This window comes from Ixodes scapularis, unplaced genomic scaffold (genome assembly GCF_016920785.2).
Source record: "Ixodes scapularis isolate PalLabHiFi unplaced genomic scaffold, ASM1692078v2 PGA_scaffold1__304_contigs__length_218370807, whole genome shotgun sequence".
Taxonomy (NCBI): Eukaryota; Metazoa; Arthropoda; class Arachnida; order Ixodida; family Ixodidae; genus Ixodes; species Ixodes scapularis.
The window spans coordinates 12497503-12522037 of NW_024609846.1; the positions used below are offsets into that span (position 1 = coordinate 12497503).

General features: G+C 50.7%; 1 protein-coding gene across 1 annotated transcript in view; it reads right to left on the bottom strand.

The window, feature by feature from the left end:
• Positions 1-24535, bottom strand: part of LOC8025964 (hydroxyacid oxidase 1-like) — a 46523-nt gene that overhangs the window by 16630 nt on the left and 5358 nt on the right. The window contains exons 2-4 of the mRNA XM_040208999.1: positions 15684-15838; positions 12541-12799; positions 11091-11245 (exon numbers count right to left, since the gene is read on the bottom strand). Of these exons, the coding sequence (XP_040064933.1) occupies positions 11091-11245; positions 12541-12799; positions 15684-15838 (569 nt within the window). The remainder of the gene's footprint in view (positions 1-11090; positions 11246-12540; positions 12800-15683; positions 15839-24535) is intronic.

The window sequence follows — 24535 nt, forward strand, 5'->3', positions numbered from 1 at the left end:
CTGTAACGCCCTCGGGCACTGCGGGGTAATCATTGAATAAAGAATAAAGAATAAAGAACGTTGCAATGCCCCTTTAACCACCTGTTGCCGACTGCAGATTCATTTGCGAGACCACACGTACACGCGCCATCTTGGAGGATTGAAAGAATGATGCGTAAAATGTACGCGGAGCGTTCAAAGACCGCCCGATACACGGCGCCAGTATGTTTACCTTGTCCTCATTCAAGAACCGTCCTACGAGGAAGAAATTCGCCTCGGAAAGTGTCTGCAGGCAACCATTGTTATGCATATGGTGTATAAGCGGGATGAGCACGGCTTTAGAGTAACTCGAGGCTGAAGCGCATACAGGTCTCTACTTCCTTACGGAACATAAACGTCACGCGCAGGGGGGGGGGGGGGGGGGGGGGGGGGGTTACTTTGTACAGCCACGCGCGGATGAGGCAGACGAAAACAGAGGTACAGTGAAATTTGGAAAATCTCTTTTCTCAGCCCAGATGGAAACCATCGTAAATCGGCGGAATTCCCACATTAGAGGCTGGAACAGAAGGGCAAGAAATCAACCAAAAGTCATGCAAAATTTGGAACATGCGATAATTATTACGTGCTATTATAAAGGAAAGAGGGAGAGAGAAAGAAAAAAAGAAATGATATTTTTGAACGTAAATGGCAAACATACTTCGTTAAATGCTAATATTGTCGCGAATGACAATTGATGAGGCGATGATAACTGAGGAAACTAAACGTTTAATGGGGCGAACTTGTGCCTGAAACAAAAAGGAAACAGAAGAAAACAGCAGAGCGTCGCGGGCGTCGATGTGGGCGAAACTGCAGCATCGAGCGCTGGGGCGAGACTGACTCCGGACCGCCACGCGTTGCCCCTTTTGTACACGCGTGGACTTCTAGAACAATCGGCCTAGGATATTTGGCGCGTAGAACCCCACTCTAACCTAGAACAAGCAACACGATTCTCGAAACTAACAGAAATCTAAATTGAAAGAAAATAAAAGACGCGGCGCTCCCAGGAATCGAACACTGGGCTACCGCACGAGAGTCAAGTGCGGTAACCACTCGGTCACGCACGCTTCTTTTTTTTTTCTTTATTGCCGGGCATTGTACATCGACACAATTGTTAATGGCTAAAACACGTCAGCAGACTCACTGACATTACAAATACTAAAAGTCTTTGAGGGAAGCGAGTGTCTCAAGAAGTGGCCACCACTCGGGTTGGGGCGGCTGGGCCCTGTACAATTCTTTCAGGAAACACATATGCTCAACAAAATACTTGTGCGCAGGACGTACATCAATGTCTGCGTGGCGCACGGCCATACGGCACTTCCATAAACTGTGAAGGCCCATCAGCATGATCATGTCTAGGGGCATAGTGCTGTTCCCTTCCACAGGTAAAAAACGCATCCCGTGTGGCGTTAAAAAAAGGTCTTTTTGAGGGTTTTTTGCAAGACGTCCCAAAGAAACACCACATCCCAGCAGTCCCGGAAGACGCGTTCGATTGTTTCTTGCTTTTTGCACAATGAACAATTATCCGACCATGTTATGGGCAAGCCCTTTTCAGCTAGCCAAGCTTTAAAGGGCAGTGTTTGAGTATGCAGTTTAAAGAAAAACGTTTTCGCGCAAGCGGGCACCACCATTCTTTTGACTCGCTTCACGACATCCTGTCCTGGGCCTTCGCAGTACAACGTACGGTACAACGGAATTTGAAAACTTAAATCGATCAAGTCATGAGACAACCTTTTACGCAAAACACCAGACAAGTACTCGTGCGAAAACCGCGTGGCTAGAAAGCGGTAGGCTTCAATGACTTCTTTCAAATACCCGCGTACTCAAGTACGTACTTCGGCGCTTGACGTAACGATACACTCAGGTAGGGCGCTGCGTAGCTTCACTTGAATAACCGTGCGTAAAAGTGGATCTTTCTGGTCTCGTAGAAAAGTATTTCTGTTGAAAAGCTGTCTGACCAACAAATGAGAAATGCCTAGACCCCAGCCATAACGCGACGACAAAGGTTTGTTCTGCTCGTCATATAAGAGCTGCTGTAGAATATAACACTTGCGTGTTCGAGGTCCGAATGTTCTACGCGTCGAACATTCGGACCTCGAACACGCCACCAGGATTCTCGAATCTACCAGAGAACTAAATTGCAGGAATAACAAAAGATGTGTCGCTCCCAGGAATCGAACCCTGGCTTTTCGTGTGGGAGGCAGGCACGATAACAGTTAGGCCACGCGCGCGTTACCTCCTTGGTCAGTTGCGAGCGCGGCATTACTCCCCCCCCCCCCCCCCCCCCCCCCCAACTGCACCGTTCCAGCAGATCGGAATGAATCTACTTGGTCCTTTTCCGCCGTCGACCCTGGGAAACCGTTGGATAATCGTCCCAACAGGTTATCTCACGCGGTACGCAGAAACGAAAGCCCTTCCCTCAGGGACGGCTGTGGAAGTCGCTAAGTTTTTCATCAAGTCCATCGTCCTCCGGCACAGCGTTCCCGAAGTTCTGATTACAGATCGAGGATCATCGTTCATGGCACAGATTACCCAAGAAATCCTTCGTCTCAGCCACACCAGCCATCGGCGCACCACGGCGTACCACCCGCAGACCAACGGGCTGACAGAGATGCTCAGCAAAACCATCGCCGACATGATCTCCATGTACGTCGACGTGGAGCACAAGACATGGGACGAGGTGTTGCTATACGTTACATTTGCCTAGAACACGGCCGTGCAAGAGACCACCGGGGTGACACCCTTTCAGCTGGTGCATGGCAGGAAGGTAACGACCATGCTTGACGCGATGCTACCCCACGAATGAGCTGACGATGGAAGTCCTCGACGCCCAAGTGGTTGCTCAACAAGCCGAAGAAGTTCGCCAGCTCGCCCGACTCCGAATTGGAGATCAACAACGTGTCGACGCTACCCGGTACAACCTTCGTCGTCGGGACATCCACTTCCAGCCCGGAGACCGGGTATGGGTCTGGACACCGATTCGCCGCCGTGGTCTCAGCGAGAAACTCCTGAAACGGTATTTGGGACCATACAAGGTACTTCGTCGACTTGGAGATCTGAACTACGAGGTGATGCCCGACGGAACAAGAACATCATCACGCCGCCCACCACGACCTGAAGTCGTCCACGTCGTGCGCCTGAAGCCGTATTACGCTCGATAGGACTGTGGACCTTATGTGCTCCAAAGGACTGTTTAGTTTACCGTTCTTTTTACTTGCTTTGTTTTGTCTTGTGTTGCATCGGGGCGATGCACTTTTTAAAAGGGAGGAGTAATGCCGCGCTCGCGTGGCCTAATGGTTATCATGCCTGCCTCCCACGCGAAAAGCCAGGGTTCGATTCCTGGGAGCGACGCATTTTTTGTTATTCCTGCAATTTAGTTTTCTGGTAGATTCGAGAATCCTTTTGGGCGTGTTCGAGGTCCGAATGTTCTACGCGTTGAACATTCTACGCCGATTATTCCAGAAGCTCACGCATGTACATAAGGGGCTCCGCGTGGCGAGCGGAGTCAGTTTCGCCCGAGTGTTCGACTCTGCTATCACGCCGACTTCGACGCCCGCGACGCTCTGCTTTCATCTGTTCTCTTTTTATTTTTGGGCACAAGTTCGCCCCATTAAACGTTTAGTTTCTTCAGTTTTTATCGCCTCATCAATTGTCATTCGTGACAATATAAGAGCTGCTGTAGAATATAACACTCGGTCACGCACGCGCTCGCTCGCCGACGCACGTGGCCTTACTCACCCCTTTAAAAAGACGTCGTCTCGATGCCACATGAAAGGCACCAAAACAAAGCAAGACAAGCAAAAGAATGGGAAAATGCGGAAGCTGGCAGAACACAGTCCTATCAAGCGTTGCGCAAGATCACAGTTCACAGTCTTATCGCACGTAGTACGGCTTGAGGCGCACGACGTGGACGACTTCCGGTCGTGAAGGGCGGCGTGACGAAGTCCGTGTTCCGTCGGGCATCACTTCGTAGTTCAGATCCCCGAGTCGATGAAGCACTTTGTGGGGTCCGAAATAGCGCTTCAGGAGTGTCTCGCTTAGACCGCGTCGTCGTATCGGGGTCCAAACCCCCACACGGTCTCCGAACTTGAAGCGAACGTCGATCCGGCGAAGGTTGTACCGTGTAGCGTCGACACGTTGTTGATCTTGAATTCGGAGTCGGGCGAGCTGGCGAACTTCTTCGGCTCGTTGAGCAACCACCTGGGCGTTGGGGATCCCATCGTCAGCTGGTTCGTGGGGTAGCATTGCGTCGAGCATGGTCGTTACTTTTCTGCCATGCACCAGCTGAAACGGGGTTACCCCTGTCGTCTCTTGCACCGCCGTGTTTTAAGCAAACGTAACGTAGGGTAACACCTCGTCCCAAGTTTTGTGTTCTACGTCTACATACATGGAGATCACGTCGGCGATAGTTTTGTTTAGCCGTTCTGTTAGTCCATTTATCTGCGGATGGTACGCAGTGGTTCCACGATGGCCGGTGCCACTGAGACGAAGGATCTCTTGCGTCAGCTGGGCCACGAACGATGATCCACGGTCTGTAATGAGGACTTCGGGGGCACCGTGCCGGATGACAATGGACTCAATGAAAAACTTGCGACTTCTACAGCCGTACCTGATGGAAGGGCTTTCGTCTCGGCGTGCCGTGTGAGATAATCTGTGGTGACGATTATCCAGCGGTTTCCCGACGTTGACGGCGGCAATTCGCCAAGTAAGTCCATTTCGATCTGCTGGAACGGCCTGGACGGGGGAGCAATCGGATGCAGAAGTCCTGACGGCTTCGTCGGCGGTTTTTTGCGTCGCTGACACTCGTGGCGTGATCTAATGTAGAGGTGAACGGTCTTCGGTAGCCTCGGCCAGTAGTACTTTTCTCGAATCCTGGCGAGTGTCCTGCTGTAGCCAAGGTGTCCAGCCGTTGTGTCGTCATGGCATCCTTGGAAGATTTCGTCTCGAAGGCTGGCCGGAATAACCAACAGTCAGGCTCTGTCGTTGTTGACGAAGTTCTCCTTGTACAGTACTCCTGGCCGCATAAAGCAAGTATGCAGGATCCTTAGGAAAGCATGGGGAACCGTACTAGCTTGTCCATCTAAGTGCTCGATGAGCGCTCGCAGTTCAGGGTCGTCTCGTTGGAGTGCTGCCATGTCGCTTGCGTCCAAAGCGCCGAGGAAACAGTCATCGTCGTCGCCTTCGATACAGGCAGGACCGGCCTCGACAGGGGCTCTTGACAGGCAGTCGGCGTCATTGTGCTTCCGGCCGGAGCTGTACACAACGGTCACGTCGAACTCTTGCAGTCGTAGGCTTCACCGGGCGAGGCGTCCGGAGGTGTCTTTCAGATTCGCGAGCCAGCAGAGCGATTGGTGGTCCGTGACCACGCGAAAAGGACTTCCATACAAATATGGGCGAAAGCTCGTTTTTGCCCAGACGACAGCAAGGCACTCCTTTTCAGTTACTGAGTAGTTCCTCACAGCGTCCGACTCGCGTATGCGATGACTCGCTCCGCCCCGTCCTGCCTTTGAACTAGCACCGGCCCAAGTTCGGTGTTACTAGCGTCCGTGTGGATCTCTGTATCAGCGAACTGGTCGAAATGGCCAAGAATCGGTGGCGTCTGGAGTCTTCGTTTCAGCTCATCGAATGACCGCTGTTGTTCTTCTGTCCATTCGAACTTGACGGCGTCCTTCGTGAGGTGTGTCAGCGGTGCGGACAGCTTGGCGAAGTCCCGAACAAATCGTCTGTAGTAGGCACAGAGTCCGAGAAATCTTCTCACTGCTTTCTTGTCGGACGGCGGCGCAAATGCAGCTACGGCGCGGGTCTTCTCGGGGTCAGGGAGAACACCTTTGTTGTTCACGACGTGGCCAAGGAACTTAAGTTCACCATATGGCGAATCGACACTTTGTTGGCTTGAGTGACAGGCCGGCGGTCATTAAGGCTTCATGCACGGCTTGAAGTCGTCTCAGGTGTTCGTCGAAATCCCATGAAAATACCACGACATCGTCGAGATAGACGAGGCAGCTCTGCCATCTCAGACCTGCCAGCACGGTGTCCATGACACGCTGGAAGGTGGCTGGTGCTGTACAAAGTCCGAACGGCATCACTTTGAATTCGTACGGTCCGTCGGGAGTGACGAAGGCAGTTTTCTTCCGGTCACGTTCGTCGGCTTCAATCTTCCAGTAACCACTCTTCAGGTCATTCGACGAAAAATACCGGGAGTGGCGCAGTCGGTCTAACGTATCGTCGATGCGGGGCAGCGGATAGACGTCCTTCTTCGTCAAAGCGTTCAATCGACGATAGTCCACGCAGAACCGCGGAGTTCCGTCCTTCTTCCTTACAAGAACGACTGGGGACGCCCATGAATTTCTTGAGGGCTGAATGATGTCGTCGTCGAGCATTTCCTGCACTTGATCTTGAATCACCTTCCTGTCCTTTAAGGAGACTCGATACGGCGACTGGTGGACAGAGAGCGCGTAGTTGTCGGTAATAATGCAATGTTTCGCCGTTGGTGTTTGGCGAACTTTCAACTACGTGGCAAAAGCAGTCACTGTATTCGGCGAGGAGATCAACCAGTTGCCGGCGCTTAGGAGCTGGGAGCTCGGGGCCGATGTCGAGCGGCGGCGGCGATGTGCCGTTTTGCTGTGACGACGAGGTTTCTTCGGAGATTGCGGTGACCACGGCTGGCGCCTGAAGCTTTTCGAAGTGGCCCACCTAGGTGCCCTTCGTTAGGTGCTGCGGCTCCTCTCGGAGATTTGTCACAAGAACAGTTGTACGTCCTTCTTGGAGATCTGTTACGCCTCGTGCGACGCCAATTCCTTTCTTAGGGAGCAGTTGGACGCTGCCTTCCAGAAGAGCTTCACCGTGCATGGCTGCGTCGGTTATGACGGTGGCGACAACACTCGACCGCGGCGGTAGGTTCACATGGTCGGCGATACCTCAGATCGCGGTTGACGTCGTGTTAGTCTCCACCGGCGGCGAAACAGGGTTTCGCAGCGTTAGCTGGTTGGCCCCGAGGTCGATGACGGCGCCATACTCGCAGAGAAAGTCCATTCCGAAGATAACGCCCCTCGAACAGTCTTGCAAAACGACGAACTTCACAAGGCACGTCTCACCGTGGATCTCGACGCGAGCAGTGCATCTCTCGACTGGTGTGATGAGGTGCCCTCGGGCGGTTCCTATTGGAGGTCGATCCCACGGCGTTGTCACTTTTCGAAGGCGGCGAGAGAGTCTCCCACTCAAAACGGAGTAGTCTGCTCCGGTGTCGACAAGTGCCGTCGCGTCGTGGCTGCCGATAACAACGTTTAGGTTGTCGGACGCCGTTGCAGGGTCGTCGTTGCAATGTGGGGCGTCGGGCGAGCGGGAGCGCTCCGGCGTTCTTGGAGGCTCTTTGCTTCGGTCGTTTTCAGCAAAGCCACCTCCGGGCGTTGCCGCACCTAGTTTTCCCGGCGACGCAGGGAAGAGTCTCGGCGAAGTCGGGGAGCTGGAGACGCTGAACGTCGTGGCGATGGTGAGCGGTACTCACGGCGGAGAGACGGAGCTAAGGGAGGCGAGCGTCGGAGGTACTCCTCGATGTCATGAGGACGTTCGCCGTACCTCGGGCGTGGATCGTTCGGGTCGAACCCACGCAGCCCCATTTGCCGGTAGGGACAACGGCGGTAGATATGGTCGGCCTCCCCGTAGTGGTAGCAAAACGGCCGTCGATCGGCCGTTCTCCACACGACGGTCTTCCTCGGCGAGGGTCGCTCCGGACGGACGTCCTGGACTTATCCTTCCTGGCGTCGAGGATACTGCGGTCTCGGAGGGTCTCGGAGGGGTGGCGCCGTGGCCTGGCGGTTGGCTTGCGGTGGACGTCGTGCCATGGCGGTGTAGCTCAATGTCGGTTCCTCTGGTGTCGTCGTCGTGTTGATCGGAACTTCAGGTTGGCTTAAGGCTCGGCGAACCTCTTCTCGGACGGCCTCGGCGAGCGAAATTGAGGACGGGCGATCCGCAACGGGGAGCATCCTGCGGATTTCTTTCTGCACGACTTCACGGATGATGTCACGGATGCCGGGAAGGTCGGTACCAACGTCGGATCCGGATGTCGCCAGAGTAGCTACGCCAGGGCGTCGCTCGTAGTGTCTGGCGCCCGTGCTAGTAGGGCACGTTCCATATTCGTCGCCTCCGTGACGAACCCGTTGACGGTTGTCGGGGTATTGCGAATGAGACCGCCGAATATCTCGCTTTTCACACCCCTCATCAGGTGTCGCAGCTTCTTCTCCTCTGTAGCCTGAGGATCGGCGCGGGCGCTCAGCCGAAGAACATCCTCGACGAAGCTGGTGATGCTTTCATTCGGGCCTTGGGTTTTTGTTCGAAAAATGTCTTTGGCCCTCTTGCGTCGGTGCTGGCTGATAAACGTCTTCTTTCGTTCTTGCTTGCACACCTCTCACGAAGTTAAAGAAGCCTCGTGGTTCTCCAGCCAGTACCTCGTAGTCGATTCGAGCGAGAAGTAGATGTTCTGCAAGCACTGCTCAGGTGTCCACCCGTTATGACGGGCCACACGTTCATAGTGTTGCAGCCATTCCTCGATGTCTTCGTGGACGTCCCCGTGGAAAGGCGTCGGAGTCCGGGGTGCGACGGGCAGGTAGATGAAGGCAGGAGCGGCCGGGGTCTGCGACTGATTGGCCATCGTTGTCTTCTTCAGCCTGGGCTTGTCCGGCAGCAGACCCAATTCAGGGGACTGACCTTTGGTACGACGGCTTTTTCGGGCTTCGGCTTCTTCGGCGAAGGGTAGCCTTCCGGGGCTGAGCACGTCACTTGGCCGGGATGTTTTTGGAGGGGTACGATTAACGGCCATAGAATGGAATACCCCGCACCTCCACCAAAATGTCGCGAATGACAATTGGTGAGGCGATGATAACTGAAGAAACTAAACGCTTAATGGGGCGAACTTGTGCCAAAACAAAAAGGAAACAGAAGAAAACAGCAGAGCGTCGCGGGCGTTGATGTCGGCGAAACCGCAGGATCGAGCGCTGGGGCGAAACTGACTCCGGCTCGCCACAGGGGCCCCTTTTGTACACGAGTGGACTTCTGGATCAATCGGCCTAGAAGATTCGGCGCATAGAACATCCTAGCCTAAAACAAGCAACACGGTTCTCGAAATTAAAAGAAATCTAGATTGAAAGAAAATAAAAGACGCGGCGCTCCCAGGAATCGAACCATGGGCTACCGCACAAGAATCATGTGCGGTAACCCCTCGGCCACGCATGCCCTTGCTCGCCGACGCGCGTGGCAATGAAATATTTGTGAAGAATAAATTCCCACGCGTAGGTGCTTCGTTCTATCCTATACTAATGCCTGGGAGAAGAGCGTGCTGGTTCAAGTCATGGAGGAAGAAAGAATAAAACATTTAAAACTGGGACAACACAACCGCATCTTTGATATGAATATATGATGAAAAATGTGGTCATATATGATGAAAAATGTGGTTGTGTTGACCCAGTTTTAGTTGTTTTATTCTTTCTTCATCCATGACTATACTAATGTACACATTTTTTTTTAATCTTTAATTATTTGTATGATTTCTGCTTGGTTCTTTTCACGTGTGTTCCAGCTTTTAGACCTTCACAAGCCAAGGTCTACGAGTAGACCTAGTTTACATTTGTTTGTTCTTGCTTAATGAGCAACTGTCACGCGTTACACCGCCATGGCAAGCTGGTATTTATAACACCCTCGAATTGAGCTTAAAAAAAAAAAAGAATAGCGCAGGAAAGGCAACAGGTGAAGTTTTTGTTATTTTAGTTCCAGCCCAGGAATGGCTATTCGAGCGAAAGCAGAACAAGCAGCTGTTGTGGGAAACCTCGGTAAGCGCACGAGCGAGGTTTCGTACCGCTTACCACACGGACCTATGACGTGTGCAATGCACTAAGATGGAATTTTAATAGCGAGGAATAAGCCAAAACTTAAAAAGCAAAAATAAAAAAAAAACTAGACCAATTGTTGTTTACTGAAACATCGTTTCGCCCGTTTTGACGTCAGCGAGCAGGCAGCCTATGTGCGCCGCCCACATTCTACCACAGACTCAAAAACAACTCGCGTCCTTGCTCGCACCCACGTGCTTTTACATACGCGCACGTGTAAACATACACGCAAGCTTGTTGAATGCATTTTTGCTCGGTACATTGGTACGCTTCGGACATGTCTGCGGTCGGTTTTCGTGCATGGCCAACGCTGTGCACACGCTAATGTATACACAGCGTAAAAAAACAGTCTGGAGACGCTGCATGAGGCGTGCTTTTTCCTTTTAATGGCGGTCGCATTGGTCGTACAAAAAACTGTCTGCAGAAATGTTCAAAGCATACAAACGTTATTCGAAGCAAACGTGCTTCGAATCAGTTTGTGGCGTATCCGCAGATGATTCTGTAGTATACATCTCTGCTGTACGACACCGTGTCCCTTCTATGCAACGTACTAGCGCAACGCGACTGCGGCTTTCAGCCTGCTTCGCACATTTGTATACACGCAGCGGGCGAAACGACAGAAACAACCGGGACAGTCGGCGGGAGAACTGTAACTCGTGCCATGGTCCTAGAAGCTACTCGCTGCATCGGTTGCCACGTTCTGTATGGAGAACAGTAGGTCCCGGTCACTGGGTCATTGCTGTCGTTTCGGTCGCTTTGAACGCGACCGACGCGAGTGCGTGCGTACCGACCTTTAGCGTTTGGAGAGCCCACCTACCGCAGCCATGGCCTCCTCTAACTGAAAAAGCCTGGCAGTTCGACGACGGAGCCATAGACTGCCCGGTCGCAGACTTGGAGCGCGATGATCTGGTAGCACAGACAATCAAAGAGTCATTTATCGGGGAACCTGGACGTCAGCGCACTGCTTTTTGCAGTGGCGGGGACTTGAGACACACTTGTTCGCTCGGGAGAAGCGTGTTTCGGTGTCTCGCCGCAGTGGGGCGCCAATCACGTGGTTCCCCTCTGATCCGTTGTTTGCCGCTCCACCTTTTCCATTTCGGCGGCCGCTCCACGTGGCGAGCTGCCAGGCTTTGTCAGTATATAGGAGGCTATGCCGCACCAATCACTTCTCGAGATGATGGAGAGAAGCGCGTGTACCTGTCAGAATGCCTTTCGCCACAACGGGCAACTTGCTGATGCCCTTGAGCCAGGTGACATCATCCCAGGTCACCGAGGCGTCGATCATGCCGCCATAACCGCCGCCTCTGCGATCCGCGTAGTGATTCATGGAGGTGCCTATGAGGTTGGCCATTCTGCGAAACGAAAGGAAAATAGGATATAAATAGCCGATGCAAGGGCGCATGTCCCAAATGAAGCATTTAAGGGAATAATAGTTACCTGTCTCTACCCAAAAAAAGCTACCGAGGATGTGCTGTAAAACATGGCCGGTAGTATCGTTCCATAATTATGTTTTAGCCGTGAGAATTTTACGCGATAACAACAAATTTAAAATATGCTTTACTAGGGTACGGTTATTCTTCTAATATTAGTTTAAGCATCGAAAAAAAAAAAGTTCGAAATGGCAGCTTTGAGGTTTATTTGGCTAAGAAGATAAACGAAGGAGAAACACGCGCGAGATTATACCAGCGCTATTCATCCTTCTGCTCAGACCGCAGAAGCCGTGAATTTGCGAAATTAATCTTCTCACAAAAACAAAGCCAGGAGCGTGCGTTCAAATGCCCGAACCTCCAGTAAACTGCTGTGCCGCGTCCAAAACCCGCAAACCTAAGTACTCAATTATATTTAACCCAAAAAAGTGACGCTACATCCGCATCCTCTCGATTTTTTTTTTCGCCTTGTATTTCCGTGGCCCGTGGCCGTTGGTGATTGCCGGCGATCGCAGCCGTGTAGTCGGCCGTTTTCGCTCAAAATATCGCACTGTGCCCTGGCATTAGCACCCGTCACAGACTGGCGGCTAAATTGAGCGCATGGTTGTCTCATGAACTGTTCCCGAAGTGCTCGCTATTCTAGCGGACGGGCATGTTGCTGCAGTGGACGTTCATCCGAAGATGGTTGGTTTCGGAGCGGACAACTATTGGCTGGCAGACGACAGCCGGTTCCTCCGGGCCTCGTGCCTCGCATTTGGCGTGGTGACACAGATGCTTCCGTGACGTCAGGTCATGTGCCTCGCTCCGACGTTCTGATTGGGTCGCGGGGCTCTAGCCTCCACAGTTCGCCAAGTTATCGTGATCGTGAAACGGAGTATAGATGCGGCGCGCACTTTTAAAACTATTGTTTTCCCACATCCAATGCTAGAAAAAAACACTTATTTCTAGCACTGTTACACTGTATATAATGTAACCAACCACCTTATCACACGGAAAGTCCTGGACACTTACCGAGCCAAAAAGGCTTTCAAATAGTAACAATAGCACCAATTTTCGTAGTATATATAGTTTTTCAACACGCTACAATGTCCACAATGAGACTGTTCAGTGTTCGCACCGCTAATTGTGGTAAACACATTTGGACATTTCACGGGAGGGTGACGTGTCCAAATGTGTTTTCAGTGCGCATGCAGAGTACGCGTTTCAGTGCGTATACGTACTTTGGCAGATCGATTAAGCTTGCGGCAACTGTTTTGCGTTTTGCTTTCCATTGTCCAGGAACGGCCATGTCCACAGTGAGTAACAGCGCCTTGTAGCCCGCTCGTTCGGCGCGCTCCACGAGATGTTTGGTAAAATCTCGATCCTCGTAGATGCACGTCTGGAACCAGAGAAGCCCATCCGGGACCGCGCTCCGCACGTCTTCAATCGAGGTGTGGCTGAACGTGCTTAGAACCATGACGGTCTTCGCATCGCGGGCAGCTGGTAACGAAAACGAAGACAGCAAGAAGCAGTAAGGTTAGACGTTTAGCTGTTCGCAACTCCAGCGACCCACAGGGAACGCCGCTATCAAGCAAATATGGTGGTCTAAAACAGATCATGCCGTGCCATGTGCCAGCTCAAAGCACAACTCTGGGGCATCAGCAAGCGAGCACTGGACTCAAAATGGTTTGCCCCGGATCATATCTTCCACGTTTCGAACCTACGGCGATGCGTTGGCGTAAGCGAGCTTCCAGAGGCTTGACTTTCTTCGGGGAAGCGATGAAATGACACACTGTCTTCCCACGGTGCTGATGAACGGTTGGTGGCGTTCAGAGCAAAGACAGTCCCACTGTACATACATTACGCAGAAGACACAGCGTTCGCAGCAGACATGATGACCGAATTAAGCGGGTTCCAAGCATGTGTACTTCGAACATGTCTGCGGACAATTGCCTCAGACAGTGACTGATTTTTGTAATATGTATTAGCAGTGTATCCGCGACTTTAAGCCCGGGGTCGCACCACTTATACGTCGTGCAAAAGGCAGTCTGCATACAGATTCGAACGCGAATCACCGCGAGATCCGTGCTTCAAACGCCGCGTGGCAACTAGATCAAGGAGAACACATGGCACGCGGCATTCGAACTACGGATATTGCGGTGACTAGTGTTTGTAGACTGTCTTTTGTGCTGATGTTTGAGCAGCGTGACCCCGGCTTTACAGGATGTCAACGGACCACCGTGCAACGGAGAAAGCAAGACGCGTGTATTTGCTCACTGCGGAATGAAAGCTACGCATATCGCCATCGAATGTAGCGTTACCGGATGGGGTGTCAAGGCTGTCTTACACTAGGATCCACTGAATTTAGTTCACAGAGCAACGGGTTTTCAGATGATTTCTTAAGGCTTGTTCACACATTTGCAACGGTTGCGTTTGCATGCAACCGAACCGACCGTAACGACAAAGTCACCGGGACAAGTGTTCACCGTACACAGCATGGCAAGCGATGCAAGAGGTAGCTTCGCGAATCCATCCATGAGTCACGGTTTTTACGGTGTTTTGGTCGTTACGGTTGTTTCGGTTGCATGCGAACGCAACCTTTGCAAATGTGTGAACCAGCCTTTACGCTACATTTAATTCACCGAAGCATTCCTGTTTCGAATGTCCCGTGCCAGCTATATCGCCTTGATCTGGTCGATATGAAGCGCAGATGTCCCGGTGACCACTGGCGTAAAGAGACGTAAGCCAAACGTAAGCTTTCCTTACGCGACGTAAGATAAGAAAACGGGGCCCTGTGAACCATGCCTTAAAGGGGTCAGGACTTGGAGAGAATAGATTTTGAGGCCTGGCTGCCGGCTTCATACAGCCTATCCAGAAGATGCTTTAGTGGCACCCTCTCGAGCCGTCTACACGGAGTACGGCAGCCGTGAGCGCTCGCTGAGCTCACTACCCCTCCTCCAGTTCACGGTCACTCAAGCGACCAAGGACGTCATCAGGAGGTTATTTTTTGTTTGTTTTTGTAATTTTAATTTGCCTATAACTTTTAAAATAAAACGAAATTTGAGAAAAGAAAAGTTTCATTAAGTTACTACGTTCAGTGCGCTCAGGTTCGGTGCAAATTGAAAACTAGTAAAAAAAGTCCTTGCAGGACCCCTTTGAAGGGGTACTCCACCGATTTTTTTAGCTACCTCAACTAACTATATTTTCTGACTCCCCGGCCTTTACTCTCTCCGGTATGCTATTTAGAATCGCGAAATTCATAATAGTTATTGCGAAATCGGCAAATGAAAATGATGCAAAAACCAACATTCAAATATACGCGCGCTTTTCAGGGCCGTGACGTCAGTGGCAGGCAGGCTTGTCAGTCCAGCAAGCAGCCAAAAAATAGAATATGCCAATCATTTGTTCCGTGCTGGAGCACGGGTACTGCAGCGAGCTTCCCAAGCATTCTTTTGACACCATGAAACTGCTTCGAATCAGTTTAAAACAAAATCTACAGCCCAAAGAGTGAACCCCTGCCTTCCACTGACGTCACTTTTTCATTGTTGCCAGTAGAGACTTCGATCTTGAAAAACACGGTGAGGACCAAAACTGTAAATTCAATAACTTCGCGAAAAAGCAATATTTTGACCTAATATTTGGGATACTATTTTCGCAATGTTTGTTGGTTAGTTTAGCAAAATTTCAAGCAAATCGGAGACAATGAAAAAATCGGTGGAGTAGCCCTTTAACAAGACGCAAGTGGTTGCAGTCGCACTCCGACACAACTGTGCGAACGAGCCTTAGGGCACTCGGTTCTAAGGAGTCGCGGGTGCGTGGACGGCCCTTTCTAACGCACGTATAATACAGGCACGACACATTCTGCGCTTCCTGAGTTTATCAGAATGATCAACTGAGTAGTTTGAATGTATTCAGAAGTTGCGAGGAGTATGCTTTAATGAGACATTCTTTAATGGCTTCTGCTTTTTCTTTTAGGCTGCGTACTTGAGAAGCTTTATATGACCGAGTCTAGCTCAAGAGTCAGTTTAGAGGCCTGAAAAGATCAAGTGTGATACTGCGAGAATAGCCGGCGACGTCTTTGTGGTGCTCCAGTGGGGACGGTGCTTGCATGTCACCCAGATGTCGATGCCTGCGAATGACGCCATCTTTGGTGGCTCCCCGTCCCGCCCCAAGCGGCAAACGCTTCGAAACTCGACGAGTATCTGCAAAGCGGCAAGCGTGTCTTAGCGTCGACGATTGCAGGCATCGCGCCCGTTGTGACATCCTGCAAGACGCGCCGACGGCAATGCTGATGTAATCTGGGCCGCGTTGCGTGGACCCATTAGTGATGACGCTTGGGGCGGGAAAGACGCAGGGCCGTGTCTTCTAAGTGGGCTTGACTCACCCTTTGCGGTGGCCACTTCGCCATCCGTGTGCACGTCCCCGTGAGCTGCAGTTGGTGAGAATCCCACGGGGAGAGAAAGCTTGTGGTCTCCGAGCAGCGTCACCTCCGTGCTCCTGTGGGCGACGCCTCGTAGCACCCGTGGACGCAGGCGTAACCTGCGAACGCAAGTCCGAACGACAAATATAGACAATTCCACGGTGCAGTTCTAGACGAAGCAAAGATAAAATAAATAACGGACGTACACACACACACACAGTCTCCCTTACACAATTTTCTTTTGTACGCCGCCCTTTTGGTGCTTAGTGCTGAACGGGCGCAATGGGCCCCCTTCGCTGAAGCGTTACAAACTGTGGCGCCCTCATTTTGGGTAGTACAAGCTCAGCCGATTGGGCCTCTCACTGCTTATGGCACGTTGACTGAACTTTTATATTTCTGTGTGGTGCTGAAGAGCGAAAAAACATCTTTGGGCGTCCGAAATCGGCTAGATTCAACGCCGCAAGGCCAGACCCGTGTATGCAGAGAGTTTGGTCAATGGGAAGCGCGGGCAGAGCCAGGGCGTGCACCAGGCGTAAAAAGTGGGCTTGGCATGCCCCTTGGCCAACCAAAAGCCTAAAGGGGTCCACTAGCGGTGGTAGCGAGAAACTGTTTTGGTCCAAGGTATATGTTGGTATAAGGTGTTAATAAGCGCGTAAGAGTGAAGTGTAGTAACCCTTTATGGTTCAAAATAGGGTGTACGTGATGTTTCAATCATGATCATGCAGAAAGATGTAAGAAATGAATGCGCCGCTCAACTCTGTTTTGCCCGCACAGAGTGTGACCACTTGGTCGGCAGATTCCCGGCCCTCGGCGCCTAACAAACAGATTATGTCATGGTGGAAGTGTGCGACTAGCGGAACGCTGGTCGTACACCTCCACCGTGATTTTGGATGACTGTGTTTAAAACATCACGTGCACCATATTTTAAGTCACCAAGAGTTACTCCGATGCACTTATCAAGTTTGTTTATCGCGACCACCGCCAGGGTATTATTTCGGGCTTTTGGTTGGTCACATTCGAATTTCTGAAGACGCCCTGGAACACGCATAGCCCGCTTTCGGCCAATGGCGCCTCCTGATCTGTCTCCTATGCTTCCCAATAAATCGTCAAGCTCTCTACATATACGGCTCTGACCAGGCAGTTTGGGTGCTCCACCGCTGCCTCAAGGCAACAAGGAAACTTTAGCCTTTTTGCACGTGCCACAGCCTCACTGGAACTCTGCGCGTGCCGAGCACGAGTATTAGCGGCGAAATGTTTTGGTTGCGCCCTCCTTTGGTTCCCTCTAGTGACGTCATTGCCTTGCAAACAACAAGCTCGATGGTGTTCGCAATGAGCATGATGGAAGCTTGAAATGATAGCCCTCTGAAACGAACACTGCCAACACCCCTTTAACAACCCCCTTGAAACTGGTCCATTACTCTTATTTCCGTCATTGAGAAATCCTTTGCTTACGTCATACTCAGCATTGGGCCAGTCGTGGAAGGCCCACGACAGCGACGCTTTCGATCGCGAACGTAGCCAGGAGGCTATGCTCCAGCACCGTGTCCAGCACTCACGCCAGCCTCCCGTGAACCAAAGTTATGGCGGCTTAATGCATGCGCCGAACGCTTGGTGAGATCAATCTATTAGCGATCGCCACGGAAAAGGCGACTTCCTGCTCTTTCCATACAGTGCCAGGAAACTCCGTCAATATCGTTTTGCTCTGTTGAGGGCCGTTCTGACATCTGTCTTGACATTTCAAAAGTGTTTCCTGTAATTACAAATAAAGCTTCAAATAAATATTAAAAAGCAAAAATAATTTAAGAAAAAAAAAAAAAAAAGTTGGTTAAAGTGTCCACTATTTTGAAGCTGCGTTCTTACTCGATGGCTATCGTAAAAGCTAAACTGCTGGAGCGCGTGGATTCGTGTTGCCTCTCACGAGAGCACGTGGTATTGAGGTGTAAAAGACGAAGCCACACGGCCCGTGCAGCAGTGCTGGGCTGCAGTACCTGGGAAAGCCAATTGCTTCATTTTACGGAGGAAGCTTGCGAATGATGGGGCTAATACTATTGTTATGGCAGAAGGCAATTCGAAGGCTTTGTTTCGTCAGGTTCGCCGTCAGCCTTTAATGGCGTCCATTTTCTCACTGGCACACTCTCATCTTCTTCTTCCTTCCTGTATTTGCAAGTCATCGTCTTGCACAACACTCTTTACGGTGTGATTCTTCGTCTTGCACAACACTCTTTACGGTGTGAGTCTTCGTCTTGCACAACACTGCACCCCTCCCTGTAGAGGCTCTCGTCCCGAGGCCCGCACATGTGTTCACTTAGTGTGGTATGGTGCGAGACGATCGAAATGGACTGTCTGAGGTTTATGGTTGTTAACATGGCGGATCCGGTAGACAACATCGTTCAGTTTCTTGATGATCTCATAGGGGCCATCCCAGTTTCGTTGTAGTTTTGGACTACGACCTTTGGTTCTAGTTGGTCTGTATAGCCACACCAAATATCCAGGTTCCAGTTGGTGGCTGGATGCGCTTCGGTTGTAGCGAGTCTCTGCATGGCTGCTGCTGAGTTGTAAATGCCTTCGTGCGAAGTCATGGACACATTCCAATTTCTTACGCAAATGGAGAGCATGGTCTAAGTGAACATTTTCACGTGTTGCCTCCCGTGGTAGTGGCGCCGGAGTACCGAACATAATGTCCGCAGGCATTCTTAGCTCTCTCCTCATGAGCAACATTGATGGTGTGTACCCTGTTACTGCGTGGACTGCTGAACGGTAGGCAAGTAAAAAGAGGGGAACCAGTTCGTCCCAGTTGTCCTGGTGCTCGTTGACGAAGAGAGATAGGTATTGCTTAAGGCTCCGGTTGAGCCTCTCCACCATACCGTTCGACTGTGGATGTAATGGTGTTGTTCTAGTTTTCTTTATGCCAAGTGCTGTGCACAAATTCTTGAAGGTCTGCGACTCAAAAGTGCGCCCCTCATCAGAATGGATTTCTAGGGGCACTCCGTACCTCGATACGATGTCTGTAAGCAAGGTTCGAGTGACGGCTGCTGCGTCGTACTTACGAACAGGGAAAACTTCTGGCCACTTTGTGAAGTAGTCTGCAATGACTATTAGATACCGATTTCCTTCTCTTGTTTATGGTAGTGGCCCTACGACGTCAATGGCTACTCGCTCAAACGGCACGCCAACGTTGTATGTTCTCATCTGTCCTCGGTAACGAGAAGGAGGTCCTTTGCGCGATGTGCAGTGGTCACAGCCTCTGCACCATTCGCGCACGTCACGGCTGGCGCCAACCCAGTAGAATCTGTCACGCACTCTCTGTAGAGTTTTGTGTACCCCAAAATGTCCGCCGGTAGGACTGTCATGGAGTTCCTGCAGCACAGTTTTAACTCGCACTTGAGGCAGGACAAGTTGAAGGGAAACGTTCACTCCATCGTTGTTTTCCCAGCAGCGAAACAGGAGGCCGTTTCGTATGAGGAGAGAATCCCATTAAGCCCAGTAGGCTTTGACGACATGGTTGTGTGGTGCAACCAGGTACCAATACGGCCTTTCGCCTTCTTGCTTCCACTGTATAAAAAGCCGAATATTGTCGTCCTCTCTTTGAAGCGTACGCAAGGTTTCGTCGCTCCAGTCAGTGGGATCATCATCGGTTGATGGATGCGTGATCACTGCCTGCCGCTTGACCGTTGACTGAGACGGTGGATCCGTGCTGTTGCGGTCGGAGTGCGCTTCAGCATCAAGGCACGGGTGGCAATCTTTTCGTGAGCAAGGCCTTCGCGTGAGTGCATCGGCGTTTATGTGCTTCCTACCAGCTCGGTGTTGGACATTAAATTGGTACTGTTGTAAACGCTCTAGCCACCTTGCAACTTGTCCTTCAGGGTTCTTAAAATTCAAAAGCCAGGTGAGGGACGCGTGATCGGTCCTTAAGAGGAAGTGCTTGCCATAGAGATAATGGTGAAAATGTCCTACAGCTTTAACTACGGCCAACAGTTCCTTTCTTGTGACGCAATAGTTTAGTTCTGCTTTCTTTAATACCTGACTTTAGTACGCAATTACCCTTTCAGTTTCATCCTCTAACTGTGACAAGACTGCACCCACACCAACGTTACTTGCATCCGTGTCCAGGACGAACTGACGATTCGGATGGGGAAATCCGAGAATAGGAGGTGAAGTAAGGGTATTCTTGAGTTGAAGAAAAGCCTCCTCAGCTGGCATGTTCCAGTGAAACTTCGCGTTTTGTTCTGTCAACGTATAGAGTGGTTCGGCCACGGTAGCAAAGTTCCTGACAAAACGTCGGTAGTAGGTACATAGGCCTAAGAAACTCTTGAGTTCACGATGACTGTGTAGTTGGGGCCAGTTTCGAATACAGTCCGTCTTGTCGGGGTCTGTCTCCATCCCATTCTCAGAGACAATGTGGCCTAAGTACCGAACTCTTTTCTGGAATAGCGAGCATTTTTTGGGATTCAATTTTAGGTTCGCTTGTCTTAGGCGCTCAAAGACGTCTGACAGATGATGAAGAGCAGCTTCAAAAGTCTTTCCGTGCACCAATATGTCATCAAGGTATACGAGACACACATTGAGGGGCAAGCCTTGAAGAACCTTGTCCATGAGGTGCTCGAAAGTCGCTGGCGCGTTGCAAAGGCCAAATGGCATTACCTTGAATTGCCAAAAAACAATCGCCTGTGGTAAACGCTGTCTTCTCAGGGTCTGAGTGTTTTACCTCAACCTGCCAATAGCCGCTCCTGAGATCAAGCGTAGAAAACCAGGAGGCACCGGCCATTGCATCAAATGTGTCGTCGATCCTAGGAAGAGGGTAGGAGTCCTTTTTCGTGACGTTGTTCAGTCTACGATAATTCACACAAAACCTCGTGCTCCCATCTTTCTTCTTTACCAATACAACTGGTGAGATCCATGGACTAGATGAGGGCTCACTGGTGTCCTGTTTTCGCATATCCTGGATCATTTCAGTGACCTCATTCCTCTTAGCGAGCGGAATTCTCCGAGGTGCCTGCTTGATCGGGATAGCGTCACCAGTATCTATGTGGTGGTGAGCAGCACTCGTGCGCCCGATCTCTGATGGGGAGAAAGTGAAGACATCTCTGTAGACGTTGATTAAATTCAAAAGGGACTCCTGTTGCGGTTGGCTGAGGTGCTGCTTGGAGCGGTCTGCTAGTTCCAGCAAAGACATTGGCAGCCAATCTTGCTTCACGTTGGTACTTTCTCTTCTCAGGCTTCTAAGGCTCACAGCGTGGGACCAAGTCGCCATTCGACAACCTTTCTTGATGTTTATCGCTTTATCCGTTAGGTTGTCAATACGGATAGGGACGCGCTCATTGCTGAAATTCACAAGTGTTTTTCCGACAATGACACCTGGTATGTTGTTACAAACCTCATCTCCTTCAGCGACCGCGATACCTGCAGAACAGCAATTGCCATCAGTTGTCCAAACGATGGTTTCACACTGCGGGGAAACAACAGTTGACTTCGAACAGATGAGGAATCCACCCTTATTTTTCAAGAGCGCTCGTCTGCTGCACAGGATGATGCTTTCCTCGCTCAGATTTAGTGTCTGATTCTTTAGATCCATCGAGCAACCGTGTTCCTTCAGAAAGTCGAGGCCCAGGATACATTCCTCAAATATATCAGCGACATAAGTCACGTGTGAAAATTCTTGACTGCCAAAACGGAAAATGAGCTGTGATGACGCCGTGACCGGTGCTATATCGCCTGTGGCTGTACGGAGGGGGCATTCAGCGAGACGTATGTACGATTCTAGAGATCCCTTTATTTGGTTGAATATATCAGGTCTCACTAGGGTGACGTTTGCCCCAGTGTCCACAAGCATACTACATGCAAACAATCGAGTTGCCCATCTACGAAAAGTCCGTCTTTGTCGGCCCGCAATTTATGCACCTGGAATGCAGTTACCGGCTCCTTAGTTTTCAGTTCAGCCAAGTTTTGGCCGGTAAGCTCGGCTGACAGTAGTTTTCCGTCATAGAGTCCTCGTTTCCTTGCAGCTGTGTCTCGGTACCATGCCAGTTACAAATAGCGCTGTAGGTGACCTTGTCTGCAACAGCTCCAGCACGTGGGTGGGGGTCTACGACGCGCAGGTGCAACCGATGTTTTGCACTCGTGCCGCAGAGCAGGCTGACGAGATGGCGGGGCGGGTGGGAACTCAACGGCGGCAGATACCCGACGGGTAGCTCTGACAGCTCTCCTGGCCGCTTCCACCTCCATGGCTCGCGCAACAGCATCGCGCATGCAACCGGGTGACGAAAGCCGCACGAACTGTTGTATCACCGAGTCAGAAATAGCATCCACGAAGTGCCCAGCTGCAACCAAATCAAGTGTTGAGGCTGCACAACCTTCACAGGCATGGCGTGCCAGTCTTTCGATGTCTTTCGCAAGTTCTGCCAGGGACTCATTCTTTTGTTGTACACGTGTGCGGAGCGTAGCGTGGTAGAGTCGCCCCAGATGCTTGTCTCCGAAGCGTCCCTTCAGAGCATTCACGAGAGAGTTGTAGTCTCTCTGTATAGTTGCGGGTAGATTTTGCAGTACTTCCAGTGCTGCCCCTCGAAGTGCTGACGCCAAGAAAGCTCCTCGTGAATTATTTCTCCATCCATTTATGTCTGCCACTAGGTCGAAGTGCGTCCGGAAGGTACCCCAGGGGTTGCGTCCATCGTATGTGTCAAGTTTAACGATCATCTTTGGGGCGATTTGGCCCTGTAGTTCTTGCTGCTGGCTTGCTCCCTCAGAGGAAGTCCTTTCCTGCGACGACAGGGGATCTGTTGCGACTGCGTGGTCCCCGATATGGTCGATGGGTGAGATCCGGGAACCGCTGCTGTCATCAGGCATAGTTCCGGCGGCCTCACCAGACGAAGGCAGTGCTGGCATTATGCCTTGAGATCCCGAAAGCAGCGGTGAAGCTTCAGGTTCACTATCAGTTTGGAGTCGAGCGGCCACCTCTCATCGCAATTCTGCGAAGGCTTCCCGATGCTCTTCCCGATGGCGAGTGTGTTCTTCGTGGAGACTGTCTAGTGACCCCTTCAAAGCGTTGATGGCCTCCAAGACCTGGTGCTGATTCCCCTGGGCGGTGCTTCGGGTTTCCATGATCCCACTTCTGACACCAATTGTTATGGCAGAAGGCAATTCGACGGCTTTGTTACGTCAGGTTCGCCGTCAGCCTTTAATGGCGTCCATTCTCTCATTGACACACTCTCATCTTCTTCTTCCTTCCTGTATTAGCAAGTCTTCGTCTTGCACAACACTCTTTACGGTGTGATTCTTCGTCTTGCAAAACACTCTTTACGGTGTGAGTCTTCGTCTTGCACAACAATATATTTAAAACTAAAAAAAATGAAAGACGTTTATAATCCTCTGCAACACCGAATTAGAGCGCAGCTCTTGAGGAGGAGGAGGGGAAGGCGCGGAGAGGAGGCTATGCCCCTCCTCCTAATTCGTACTCTCCCCTCCTCCTCTCCTGCTCGCCTCCCATTTAGGGGAAAATTTTCCCGCAAAATTTAACGGGGAGAATTTTCCGCTAAATGTAGCGGAGTTTTTTTTAGCTAAATTTAGCGGGGAAATATTAAGTTAAACTTAGCTGGAAATATTTTCCGCTAAATTTAACGGGGAAATTTACTCATAATGCAACGCGCGGTGACGTCATCTATGACGTCACTGGTGACTCTCGTGAGGTCACACGTGACGTCACGTGTGACGTCATCATGGGAACATCCCATAAATTTTTACTTTCCAGGAGGTTTGCTTCGAGTGGTAAAACATCAAGCAATGTTTTATAGTCAAATATTTGGAGAAATGCCTCCACTTTGTGATATTTTGGATCAAAAGGATAGTTGGCAGAACTGGTTTTACTTACGGTAAGGGTTTGCTTCAGTTCTGATATATTTATCATGTCTGTGAGAGTAAGCCTTGTCTGACATACCCGTGAGTGTCAGCACAATTCTCTCTTGGTGGGGGCAAACCAACATTATTTTTGAGGGGAGGGAGGGGAAAGGGGATGACACTTTCATACACAGCTTGTTTAATATTCATCCTCCAACACAGTGCAGAATGTCGCCCAGGAAGTTTTTCACATTATCCACAAATTCTTAGTACATCGCGATTTCAAATTGATCCATGGATTCCGCATTGCCGATGATCTGCAGGCTGAGTTATCACCTACAAACATGACTGCCAATAGGTAAGTCTAAACATTTACTCAGAATCCTTGAGAGAACTGAAGGAAGACAAAGTCAGCTACAACCAGTTGTATAGACGCTTTGCAGCAGCTGTGCATGGGCGCCGCCATAACTGACCTTCAGTTTTTGTTCCCTCTTATTCCGTTCGCTTCACTTCATCATTACCACAGCAGGACAGGTTACTGCCATTTTAGATGCCACTGTGTTCTTGTGCCCAGCATAGGCCCTTGTGAAGACCCGTCAACGCCCGCTTCAGTGGCTCGGCATCTCAGTAAGACAAAAGAAGGGCGGCTATGGCGGCTCAATCTGGCGCGTGTGTAAAGCGTCTATAAGGAGAGTGACTCGTAGCCTTTAGTACCTGTAGTGCCCATGTTTGTGTGTGGTAACTAACATTCAAAGGCAGTCTGACATTATGTGAACACACTATTGTATTGGCTACCTCGTCAACTTGCACGTGCATGAGTTCATGGTAGTATCCTTTACAACTTTTAATTATTTCTGGAGTATATGCTTATGCTATCTTTTTCCTGTACGCAAAAAGAACAGTTTGGAATACTTGCAAAGAGTTCAATGCGCCAATTAAGCGAAATTAGCTGGTCATCCAGCGATACACAAGAGGAGAATAACTTACTT